This window comes from Mobula birostris, chromosome 29, assembly GCF_030028105.1.
Source record: "Mobula birostris isolate sMobBir1 chromosome 29, sMobBir1.hap1, whole genome shotgun sequence".
In the NCBI taxonomy this organism is placed as follows: Eukaryota; Metazoa; Chordata; class Chondrichthyes; order Myliobatiformes; family Myliobatidae; genus Mobula; species Mobula birostris.
The window spans coordinates 15,500,805-15,513,738 of NC_092398.1; the positions used below are offsets into that span (position 1 = coordinate 15,500,805).

General features: G+C 45.3%; 4 protein-coding genes and 1 pseudogene across 4 annotated transcripts; 2 read left to right on the forward strand and 3 right to left on the reverse strand.

The window, feature by feature from the left end:
* The window catches only part of LOC140189847 (histone H2AX-like), an 836,563-nt pseudogene that overhangs the window by 33,852 nt on the left and 789,777 nt on the right, over positions 1-12,934 (forward strand).
* Positions 2,422-2,733, forward strand: LOC140189882 (histone H4-like). Its single transcript, XM_072246220.1, has one exon. It carries the CDS (start codon positions 2,422-2,424, stop codon positions 2,731-2,733), a length of 312 nt encoding a protein of 103 aa, XP_072102321.1.
* On the reverse strand, positions 3,416-3,796 carry LOC140190294 (histone H2AX-like). Its single transcript, XM_072246895.1, has one exon. The coding sequence runs from the start codon at positions 3,794-3,796 to the stop codon at positions 3,416-3,418; it is 381 nt and encodes a 126-aa protein (XP_072102996.1).
* Positions 7,511-7,921, reverse strand: LOC140190293 (histone H3). The gene has a single exon (XM_072246894.1). The coding sequence runs from the start codon at positions 7,919-7,921 to the stop codon at positions 7,511-7,513; it is 411 nt and encodes a 136-aa protein (XP_072102995.1).
* On the reverse strand, positions 8,813-9,445 carry LOC140190292 (histone H1-like). The gene has a single exon (XM_072246893.1). It carries the CDS (start codon positions 9,443-9,445, stop codon positions 8,813-8,815), a length of 633 nt encoding a protein of 210 aa, XP_072102994.1.

Below are 12,934 nucleotides of genomic sequence, written 5' to 3' on the forward strand. Positions count from 1 at the left end.
TCATTGATATTAAAAGGAGTGGTCCCAACACCAACCGCTATTCACTGGCAGCCAAGCAGAAAAGGATCCCTTTATTCCCACTCGCTGTCTTCTACCAATCCAGTAAGCAGCCTCAAGTGTGGCAGCTTGTCAAAGGCCTTCTGAAAGTCCAAATATAGAACATCCACTGCATCTCCTTTATCTATCCTGTGTGTAATCTACTCAAAAGAACTCCAACAGGCTTGTCAGGCAGGATTTTTGCTTATGAAGCCAAGTACTCCAGAATCTCATCCTTAACAATTTACTCCAACATCTTCCCAACCACTGAGGTCAGGTCAATAATTTCCTTTCTGCTGCCTTTCTAAAAGAGTGGAGTGATATTTGCAACTTTCCAGGCCTCTGGAGGTTTGCCAGTGTCCAATGATTTTTGCAGATCATTACTAATGCCCCCACAATCTCCACCGCTACCCCTTTCAGAATCTGAGGGTGCAGTTCATCTGGTCCAGGTGACATGTATAGGTCTTTCAGCTTTTTGAGCATCTTCTCCCTTGTAATAGTAACTGCACCCACCTCTCTTCCCTCACACCATTTAACATTTGGCACATCGTTAGTGTTTTCCATAGTAAAGTCTAATGCAAAATACTCTTTTATGTCATCTGCCATCGCCTTGGCCCCTGTTATTATTTCTCCAGCCTCATTTTTTAGCAGTTCTATGTCCACTCTCATCTCTCTTTTTTTAATACACTTGATAAAGCTTTTACTACCCACTTTGATATTGGCAGTAACATGACTATCACATATCTTGGATAACTGACACAAAACCTCTTCAGGTGTGTTTTCAATTCTTGGAAAATTAAATGATGATTTTACCAAAAAAGAGCAAATGCATAGAGATGAGTACAGTACTGAAATTCAAGTAAAACACAGCTCAGGCAGTAAAGACAGAGTTAACATTTCAAGCAGAAGCCTCTTCATCAGATACCAGTCTGCTAACATGCTTTGTTGCATATTTATTCCTGCCAAAATGTGCAATCTCACTTTCTCCCATAATTTCCTCTCCTTACTCCATCTTCCCTACTTATGTTCCCATCTCTCTTTGTGTCACCTGTCAGTTCAGAAATTTTCGCTTTCTTGAATACCCTATGAAAAGGAAGCTTCTCAAATGGACATCTCAGTTCAGCACAACCACTCTTCCCTTTATCCACAGATTATGTTACTACACCAAAGATTTCAATATATTTGGCTGAAAGTGGAATCACTTTCTCAAAATCCTGTTCACTTTGCCTGATTTCTTGAAGTTTTGGAGATCTGCATTTATTCCCTCCGTGGTTACAGATTCAAATGTTTTTGGGACAGATGGTTAACTGTAAGTAGGTGACCAGAACGGAGCTCAATACTCCAAATTAGGTCTCATCAACATGTTACACAACTTCATCATAACATCCCAACTCCTGCACTCAGTGTTTCGATTTTCGAAGGCCATCGTGTCTAGAGCTCTATTTACAGTCCTTGCTACCTGTGAGACCAGTTTTAAGGAATAATGGGTCTGTATTCCCAGATCACACTGCAAGCTTCGACAGTCTTCCCCGTTATCTATTACATCCTCATTCTTTCTTGATCCATTTTACAATATAATCACTCAGTTTGTGATATAGATGTGAAAAAAAAATGACCCAGCACTGATCCCTGCTTAAGAAGGGAGGTGATTTAAATATAGAAAATGATGAGGAGTGGAGATAGTGTAGGTTAGAGAGAGTTTTCCCCCCATATCAGGAGCAGATAAAACTGCAGGACATGGGGTTTGGTTGAAGGAGGAACAGGTTAAGAGAGGAGTTGTTCACCCAGACGGTGGTGAGTTCCTGGAACACTGTACCGGAGAGGGTGGTGGAAACGGGGTCGTTGATGTTATTTCCAAAATGTCACGTAAATTCCCAGGCTACTGAGCAAGTGCTGGAAGAATAAATTAATATGGATGGATTCCCATTGGTTGGTATCGATTTGATGGGCCAAATGGCCTGTAATACTGCTGAAACAATCTGTAAAAATCGGATTCAATGAATCCCTGCTACAAGAAACACGCAAACCTGATAAATATGATAACCGTATTCACCATCTCTCGCTCTGTCCTCATTAACCAGTTTCAGAGGGCCCTCGTTTATTCCAACAGTTTCCAACGGTTTATCCAGAACGCTGACGCTGTTCCGTTGCGGCTAAACCACTGGAAATTGACGGTCGTGGAGCTGAACGATGAGAGGCCGCTCTCTGCTCTGTCCGTCCGCCTGCCTTTGTCTCCACCCCTCCCCGTCTCTCTTTTTCTCTCTCCGCATTTGTTCGTCACTGTCTCCACCCCCTTACAGCCTCTCTGCCTTTCTCGGGCAGGTCGGGGCGCTGCGTATAAAATAAGGCAGCAGCAGCGGGTTCGTCACTGAGTGAAACGGCATCATGTCTGGCAGAGGAAAAGGAGGCAAAGGACTCGGGAAAGGCGGAGCCAAGCGGCACCGTAAAGTGCTCCGTGATAACATCCAGGGCATCACCAAACCAGCCATCCGCCGTCTGGCTCGCCGTGGCGGCGTCAAGCGAATCTCGGGTCTCATTTACGAGGAGACCCGCGGTGTGCTGAAAGTTTTCCTGGAGAATGTGATCCGCGACGCCGTCACCTACACGGAGCACGCCAAGCGCAAGACGGTCACTGCCATGGATGTGGTGTACGCGCTGAAACGCCAGGGCCGCACTCTCTATGGCTTCGGCGTTTGAGGAACTCCTGAATCTGAACACAACCCAAAGGCTCTTTTAAGAGCCACCCACCATCTCACAGAGAGAGCAGTGACCCGGTTCAGAAATAGCTGATAATCAGAATTGTTGATTGGAGAACTGACCATTTCTGTGTTTATCCGTACTTTCATCATCACAGTAGCTGGAGTTTAGAAAATGCTAAAAAGAAATGCAACTAAAGTTATAATACTTGTCCTGTTCCGTAAAAGTAACTCCCTCAAAGTAACATTCCCAGGAAGGTTATTTAGAAAGAAAACTAACGGCCAATCATATCGGACCGCCTGAGATCCGACCGCCAGTCACACATCGGTATCGGGGTAGATGGTTTTAAACCCGACGGGCGGCTGCTTGAATTCGATAACGGATATGAAGCCGATCGCAGCGCTGGGGCTCTAGACGCTATCGGAGCGGACATTCAACTCCCAACAGTTGGCGGACTTACCCGCTCCGACATTTCGGACTGTGCACCCAGCGTAAACCTGAGAGTTGCACTTCGCACCAGTAAGGAATTTCAATACACCCTGCCTGCTAATTAGTACAACAATCTAATCCGAACAAGAGCCCTTTCCCCCGCGCTTCAGGTATCCGCAGAGCAGCCCTTTCACAGACACAGTGAGTGGCTCTGAAAAGAGCCTTTGGGTCACTGGGTTCAGATTCTGTCTCTTCACTTGCTGGCTCCGCCGGTTTTCTTGGGCAACAACACGGCCTGGATGTTGGGCAGCACCCCGCCCTGAGCGATGGTGACCCCTCCCAGCAGCTTGTTGAGCTCCTCGTCGTTGCGGACGGCCAGCTGCAGATGCCTGGGGATGATGCGGGTCTTTTTGTTGTCCCGGGCCGCATTGCCGGCCAGTTCGAGGATTTCAGCCGTCAGATACTCGAGCACAGCAGCCAGATAGACCGGGGCTCCAGCACCCACCCGCTCAGCATAGTTACCCTTTCTCAGAAGCCTGTGAACACGGCCTACCGGGAACTGAAGTCCGGCTCGAGAGGAGCGAGACTTGGACTTGGACCCAGCCTTGCCGCTAGATTTTCCTCGTCCGCTCATCTTCACGATCTGCGCAAATCTTCCACAGATAAGGAGGGAATGCTTCCGGCCCTCGTCCTTCTTGTACCTTTTGGGGGAATGCAGCAGACCATGTATGATTGGTGCTGCAACGCCCAATGACATTATAGATAGAAATAATAGTCCATTCAGGGAACTGTCGCGATTCACCAATCAAGAAACAGCAGCAGAGTCACGGAAAATAACCGCTCATTCTCCAAAAAGAAACTGAAATTTGAAACAGTTCGCCAAAAATCCTTTGTTTAATGCTCATCTAAAATGAAATTATTGCACGTCTGTTTGTGGGCTTGATCTCCACATTCACTAATTACTGGAGTCCGCCACATTTCATTTAAGTGTAGCTACTATTGCAACACTGGCTGGGGATTTAATTCACCGATTTCTTTAAACTAAGAAACGCTCAGAACAAAACCCGCTTCTCAGCTGCTGTTCGCCGTCGGTCTTGTTCGTGCATCAGGTTATGGACGAGTTGCTCTTCTCAAACGGCCTGAAAAGTTTGTAATGTAAAAGGGAACAAGGGAAGTAGATATCGGACCACTTGCAAATGACTGGAAAGGTAAAAATGGGCGAGAAGGAAATGGTGGACGATCTGAATAAGTATTTTGCAATTGTCTTCGCTGTTGGACAAACAGATTGTAGACGCGTTAGAATGATCTTTCAAGAATTACCGGAATCTGGAACAGTTCCACAGGACGATAAATTGCAAAAATCATTCACTCTTCAAGAAGGAAGAGTTGCAGAAGAAAGGAAATTATTGGCCAGTTAGTGTGACCTTAGTGGTTGGGAAGATGTTGCAGTGGATTGTTAAGATGTGGTTTTGGATACTTGGAGCACATGATAAAATAGGCTGAAGACAGGATGGTTTCCTTAAGGGAAAATGTTGCCTGACAAATCTGTCGGAATTATTTGAAGAAATAACAAACAGGACAGATAAAGGAGAATTGATGGATGCTATGTACTTAGATTTTCAGAAGCTTTTAACAAGATAAGAGCCCATGGTATACAAAAAAGATACTAGTATTGATAGAGCATTGGCTCATTGGCAGAAGGCAAAGAGTGGGAATAAAGGGAGCCTTTCCTGGAATGCTGCCAGTGACTAATGGTGTTAAATAGGTGTCTGTGTTGGGACCCTCCTCTTTTTTTTTACATTATACGTCAACGATTCAGATAGTGGAATTGATGGATTTTTGCTAAGCTTGTAGATGATACAAAGATAGGTGAGGGAGCAAGTATCGCTGTAGAAGCAGGTAGTCTGCACAAAGACTTAAACAGATTAGGAGAATGGGTAAAGAAGTGGCAGATTGAATACAGAGTTGGGAATTGTATGGCTATGCACCTTGTAGAAGAAATAAAAGTGTACACTAATTCTAATTGGAGAGAAAATTCAAACAATACGAGGTGCAGAGGAACTTAGGAGTCCTTGTGCAGGATCCACTAAAGGTAAATTTGCTTGTTGAGTCGGTAGTGAGGAAGCCAAATGCAATGTGAGCATTCATTTCAAGAGGATAAGAATTTGAAAGCAAGGATGTAATGTTGAGGTTCTATCGGCATCCGTTGGTCTCATGAGACCATGGATATGCGCCTTGGAAGTTTTCCAGGCTGTAGGCCTGGGCAAGGTTGTATGGAAGACTGGCAGTTGCCTATGCTGCAAGTCTCCCCTCTCCACACCACCGATGTTCTCCAAGGGCACTAGGACCGATGCAGCTTGGCACTGGTATTGTCGCAGAGCAATGTGTGGTTAAGTGCAAGGACACAACATGCTGTCTCAGGTGAGGCTTGAACTAGTGACCTTCAGGTCAGTCGACCGATGCCTTAACCACTTGGCCACGTACCAACATTGAGGCTTAATAAGGCACTGATAAGGCCTCATTTGGAGTAGTGAGCATTTGGGGCCTCCTATCTGAGAAAGAATGTGCTGACATTGTGGAGCTATTAAAGGAAGTTCATGAAATCAGGTCTGGGATAGAAAGGGTTGTCATATGAAGAGTTTTTGTTTGCTCTGGGCAAATGTAGAAAGGATTCAATATAGTGGATGTGTGGAGTAAATGTCCTGTGGTGCAGGAGTTTGACACCAGAGGTCACAACCGCAAAATAGAGGGATGTTCATTTAAAACAGAGATGACAGGGAATTTCTTTAGCTATGGACTGGAGAATCTGTGGAATTCATTGCCATTGATGGTCAAGTGATTGGGTATGTTTAAGGTAGAGCTTGATAGTTACTTGATTGGTCAGGGTCTGATGTTTACGGGGAGAAGGCAGGGGAGGGAAATGGATCAGCCATAATGAAATGGTGGAGCAGGTTCGATGATCTTTATCTGTTCCTATGACTTATAATTGCAACTTCCTCCCTTCTGAGCTCTCATCTCCTCCAAAGTGAAGTCATCTTTTTCTAAATTCTATTCAATTCAGTCCCCACTTCAATTAAGTGTCTGACAGTCCCTGCCAGAATGAGAGAACATGATCCTTAATTAAAACCTTTGCCTCTCTCTTACTTAGTGGGATATCAGTATTACAGCACTGCCCTTCATAGATTGTTAGCCAACCTATCGACTACTTCACTTCTGACATGAGCTGTGATCCAGAAAAGCTGACATACACTCCCCAATACTGCAGCTGTAATAATGTTTGCCTAACTTCCAACAAAACACACAGACAACGACTGGACACACCCATCTTAAGATGACACAATACAAATCAGAATCAGAATCCTTTATTATCGCCAAGTATGTGGGCACATACAAGGAATTTGATGCTGGTTTCCCTGAGCTCTCGCTGTACAGAATAAAAAAAAACAATCAAAACAATAGTGCAAATAATCGTGAACTATATACAGTGAGGTGTACCTGTGTATGTACAGGTGGACTTGGTTTGTAATAGACTAAAATTCAAGTGTTCATAAGACTGATGGCATACGGATAGAAACTGTTCTTGTACCTATTTGTCCTGGCATACAGTGATCTAAAGCACCTACCAGAAGGAAGTGGTTGGAACAGAACAGAAAACAGTTAGGCTGTGCGTCCTCTATCGACTGCAATGCAAGGATTGCCACCATTTTCATAGTATAAACTGGGAGTTCATTAGAAAAACCTTTTCTCACTGACACCTGAAATGATGGAACATAGACTGCTGCACTGGTGTTATGAGACACTGGGCCTTTAGAATTCCATTCCGTCGTATTGATGAAGCACAGATGGAGAAACCACTACCTCTTCAGTTACACACCCAGCATATACTGACAGCCTCTCCCAAAGTCAAATCTACCCCAGTTAAAGCAAATAGAGAGGGAGGAATAATGGATAAAGCCACGTAGGAGCGTAGTTCATATTGGACAGGCGCATGTTCCCTGCCTGATCGTTTCTTTCCCACCCAAGGAGCTTGGTGTTTCTGAAAAATTCTGAGTTGGATGATCATCCTCGTCCACTGAGGACAAACCAGTAACTCATAGCAATGCGCAATCTTCGTAAGTACAATGGCATCTCATCCATTTCCCCCTGCAGAGCAGAAATAGAAGACGTAACAGAACACAAATGTTACCCAGCGGCATCGAACTGCTGATTCTCCGTGTCGATGAGGTATATCGGGGCGGGGTTGGCATGTTTAACAAGAGCTCAGCGAACAGTAACAGACAGCCCTTTCCACTGCTGTGTTGGTGGCTCTTAAAAGAGCCTTTAGTTGTTTTCGGTGTGGAGATCGGATTCAGGCGCGCTCTCCGCGGATGCGGCGGGCTAACTGGATGTCTTTGGGCATGATGGTAACTCGCTTAGCGTGAATGGCGCACAGGTTAGTGTCCTCAAAGAGGCCCACCAGATAAGCTTCACTGGCCTCCTGCAGGGCCATGACGGCTGAGCTCTGGAAGCGCAGGTCCGTCTTGAAGTCCTGTGCGATTTCTCGCACCAGGCGCTGGAAAGGAAGCTTACGGATCAGCAGCTCGGTGGATTTCTGGTAGCGCCGGATCTCCCTCAAAGCCACGGTGCCAGGCCGATAGCGATGAGGCTTCTTCACTCCGCCCGTGGCTGGAGCGCTCTTCCGCGCCGCTTTGGTGGCCAGCTGCTTGCGGGGAGCTTTTCCACCAGTTGATTTGCGCGCGGTTTGCTTGGTTCGGGCCATTCTCCTTCAGCAGTCAGAGGAAAACTTCCAATACGAGGATTCGAATAGCAGAGCGGACGCAGGAACCAGCTTTTAAAGAGTTGATGATGGGCCGCCCCACTCTCTGATTGGTTGCAATGGAGATGCCCCAGCGTTGCGATTGGCTGCATTTCCATCACCAGTTTGAAGCTGGCCGGTGGTGGGGGTGGGGGTGATGGTGGGGAATAATACCCACGACCAAATATGGAAACTGGTGACTCAGGGTCGGAATTTAGCCGGTCTGAATGCAGTGATTTGGATGGCGGTTCAGTTTGAAATCGCCCGCCAATTCCAAGAGGCAAACAAAAGAAAAAATTGTTTCAACAACAACCAGTTTTCTTACAATTAAAATAATCACGAATTATCAAATTTCACCTGATATAAATCATCGATCGTCTTCATTCAATTAGCTGAATCTGAATGTTTACGTTTTTACTGAATTGCTTCTCCAAGTGAGTGAATTCAGTCTTGCCGGAAACGGGAGAGAAGACTGAGATCGATTTTAATTCACTGCTATTACTAAATGGTTTTGTGGGAAAACAGCCACAAGGTTTTCAAAAAGACCACAGGAATCAGCACCAAAATGAATTGCTGCTCAATACAAGTACATCTTCAAATCATTCATTAGAACCAAATAAATTAAATTATCAATCTCTTCACTCACCAAATTGCTGTTCAAAGGCAAACCGACGGCCGCTGTCTCCTTTTATCACATCACCCTGACCTGCCCGAGAGAGACGGAGAGGGAAGCAGAGAGACAGCTTCAGAGTAATTGAGCAGAGAGAGACCTCTAATTTCCAGCTCTTTCGTGGGAGATGTGAGTGGCTCTTAGAAGAGCCGTTGGTTTCAGGTCTTTAAAATGTGTATTTTTATTTACTTTTTGGCAGTCGCCTTCTTGGCTTTCACGGATTTTGCCTTCGGTTTGGGTTTTGCCGACTTCTTCGGCGCCTTCGCCTTCGGGGCCGCGATCTTCTTGGGGCTCTTAGTCTTCTGCGCAGCCTTCTTGGCCGCTGGTTTCTTAGCAGCCGCTTTTTTAGCCGTCGGTTTCTTAACACTTTGTTTCTTGGCGGGAGATTTCTTAGCTGCTTTCTTGGCCGCAGTTTTCTTGATCGCTGGCTTCTTGGTCTGAGATGTCTTGGCCGCTGGTTTCTTCGTTTTTTTCACGATTTTCGCGCCACTGTCCTTTTTAGCGGCCTTCAAGGAGCCGGAGGCACCTGCGCCCTTGGTGTGAATCAGGGAGCCGCTTTCCAATTTCCTTTTAATGACCATCTTGATCTGACTTTTGAGCTTTTCCACATCGACCCCGTTGGCGGCCAATCCCTTCTTTATCGCGACTATGGACACCCCTCGGGGACTGCGGCAATCCGCCACAATCTTGTCGATCTGCTCGCCCAGTTTGGGACCGGCTGTCTTGGTCCGGGCGGCCGCCTTCTTCTTCTTAGGAGTCTTAGTTGCAGCGGCAGGCGCCGTTGGAGGAGCGACTTCAGCGGCTGCGGTCTCGGTCATGTCGGCGACGCTGCACAAGCTCTCTCAAAACTCAGAACTGAGTGAGAAATGAAGAGAGAGGCGGCGGTGCAGCGCCATTTAAAGGCAGCGAGCGGACGGGGCGGAGACACCCTGTCGTCAGCTCCTGGCCACTCGGTCTCCCTGTGTTTCTTTCTCCTCAAAAACCTTCCGATTCCAATTAAAATAAGGCACCTCCATCACCCAGATCGCTCTCTGTCTGTGTCCGAGGCCGGACTCTTACCTGTTAAACAAGCTTGGTCCGAATTAAAGGCAACAGTTTTCATATAAATCCTTTTAACTGCTGCACTGATTTCGTTCTCTCCCGCCATCACCGGAATGCTCACCGTTTTCCGACTGAAATATTGAAACCAACTAAAAATACGGGCAATTCCCACTTCAGGACTGAGCTGGGGAGGTGGGCCATCTCGTGATAGGGAAATCTTTTTATTTTCCACAGGAGGGACTGCAAAATGCGGCGACGTGATCGGACTCACGAACACAGCCGCATCGCATTCAAAGTGTCACTGGTTCATCTGTTCTGTATCTTGCAATATTTAATTCACACACTTTGTTTATTTATGTGTAATCCATCTATCGATTTTATCCTTTACACTCTAATTCGGAGAAACGTTGTCTCGTTTGACGGTATACATGTATATTGTTAAATGAAAATAAATTTGATTTGTTTCACAGTGATACCAGGCTGAGCTGTCAGGTCCCTCTCTGACACACCGTTCATATTTGCACAAACTGTGGGCCCGGTGTACAGTTCCTAGCACAAGTTTTCCTCTCCGCTTCCGTGTTACCGCGTGTTACTTGTAGATTCCCAGCTCAGTAACATCTCCGCTTCTTTCTCTTATATCTGGAGCCATACTTTTCTCCATAGTAAACATTCATTACAAAACCACCCACCTTCTGGGGCTCAAGATCCCGGTAGCCCTACTGATCTCTAAGGGAATCGAATCTCTCCCAAACTGCCCTTTTACTCTAGAGACAACGGGAGAATCTCTTCGGAGATTCCTGAACTTTACCTGCCGGATCCATCTGATACTCTCTCTCTTTGCCCTCCTGGTTTCCTTCCTCAGAGCATTCTCAATCTTTTTGTAGCCAGAAAAGGATTGGTTTCATATCAGCCTCCTGAATGAAATGTATGATTTCTTTTTTCTTTTAAAACTGAACCTCATTATCTCTCATTTACCAAGGTTCCCCAAACCTGCCAGATTACGCTTCACCACAACGGGAACATTCTGTTCCCAGACACTTGCTGTCCCACTTGCCATTCATTCATTCTCTTTCTTACAGGTTCTCCAAATCAACCTTGGCTCGTAACTAATTCCCCCAACATTACCCTGCCCCATTTTACAGCACTAACCTGTGGAGCTGACCGACTGTATCCTTCCCATCACTCTCTTAAACTAATAGAAAGAATGAAAAAGGAACCTTGGTCAACTGTGGAAGTCAGCTGAGGAACGGCTACGTTACTGAACATCCACACTCAGAAAAGACTTCAGAAAGAAGACACATTCTCAAAGATTTGGTTCATCTTGTGACTGTACAGTGTCTGCACTTTGAATTTATTGAGATACAGCACGGAAAAGGTCTCTATAGCCCTTTCAGCCATGCTGGCCAGCAATCCACCAGTTTAATCCCAGGCAGTTTATAATGACTGATTAACCTCCCAACCAGTAGGTCTTTAGACTGTGAGGAAACCGGAGCACCAGAGAATGTATAAACTCCTCACTGGCAACAGCAGGGATTGAACCCTGTTCACCTGTAATTTTAAACCTTTCCTTTCTGAAACTTCTACAAAACTGGCATCACAGATGGACAGGATGGGGAAGAAAGTATTTGGTACACTGGCCTCCATCAGCAAAGATGATTAGCACAGGAGCTGGAATGTGATGTTCTTTTTGTGTAAGACTTTGATGAATCCACACCCAGAATATTCTGTGCAGCTTTAGTCACCCTCATTAGAGCCACAGTGTAATTACTTTTTAAAGAGTTCAGAAAAGGTTTAGAAGAGTAACGGTGGGAATTGAAGGTCTGAGTTATGTGATGGTGTTGGCTGTGCTGTCCGCGAACTTCAAGCGAAGACATTAAGACCTGTCAGATAGAAGTAGCCATGAATATGCTCACTAAAGGGAGATAATACTGTCATGACCCAATCTTTAAAGAATGGTTTATTCTCCATGGTGTTTCGCTGCCAATACAACCACTATTCGAATGGTGGGCCCCACTCAAAGGAAAAGTTACTTCCAGCTAACAAAGTTGTTTAAAGTAATAAACACAAGAAATTCTGCAGATGCTGGAAATCCAAAACAACATACACAAAATGCGGGAGGAACTAAAAATATGAGGCAGTGTCCACGGAAAAGAACAAACAATCGATGTTTCTGGCAGAGACCCTCTTCAGAACGCAAAAGGAAGGGGGAAGACGTCAGAATAAAAAGGTGGGGGAATAAGAACGTGACATGAAGTCAGGTGGGTAGGATAGGTCATGGACTGGAGATGAAGCAATTTGATAGCACAGGAGAAGGGACCACAGGAAAAAAGGAAGGAGGGGGGGCTCCAGGGAGAGGTGATTGGGAGGTGAGAAGAGGCAAGATCTTAAACATTTCCAAATTCTTGCACAGCGTTTCTATCTTATCTTGAATCTTGAAACATTATACACTAAAACATTTCCCAGACTGGTAGATTGTGGATGGAGTAAAGGACTATCAATGAACACAGAGGGATATGGATCGGGTAGGAATGGCAGTGTCAGTTCAGTAGAGTTTTACATGCATATGTGAATATAAAGGGACTGTAGTGATATACAGTAGATGATAAACAGGAGGGTGTTCTGTACCAAGTCCCATTGTATCTCAGATTTTTGGATTTTCTCTCTGTTTTGAAAATAGTCTGCACATTTATTTCTACAACCAAAGTTGATGACCATGCATTTTCCAACATTGTGTTCCATTTGCCAACCTTGTCCATTATTCTAGTCTGTCTTAGTCCATCTGCAGCCTACCTGCCCCTCCAGCAATCTTCATATCAGCTAAAAACTTGGCAACAAAGCCATCTATTCCATCGTGAAAATCATTTTTATTAAAAGGAGTGGTCCCAACACCAACCACTACTCACTGGCAGCCAAGCAGAAAAGGATCCCTTTATCCCACTCGCTGTCTTCTACCAATCCAGTAAGCAGCCTCAAGTGTGGCAGCTTGTCAAAGGCCTTCTGAAAGTCAAAATATAGAACATCCACTGCATCCCCTTTATCTATCCTATGTATAATCTACTCAAAAGAATTCCAACAGGTTTGTCAGACAGGATTTTCCCTTAGGAAGCCAAGTACTCCAGAATCTCATCCTTAACAATTTACTCCAACATCTTCCCAACCACTGAGGTCAGGTCTATAATTTCCTTTTGCTGCCTTTCTAAAAGAGTGGAGTGCCATTTTCAACTTTCCAGGCCTCTGGAGGTATGCCAGAGTCCAATGATATTTGA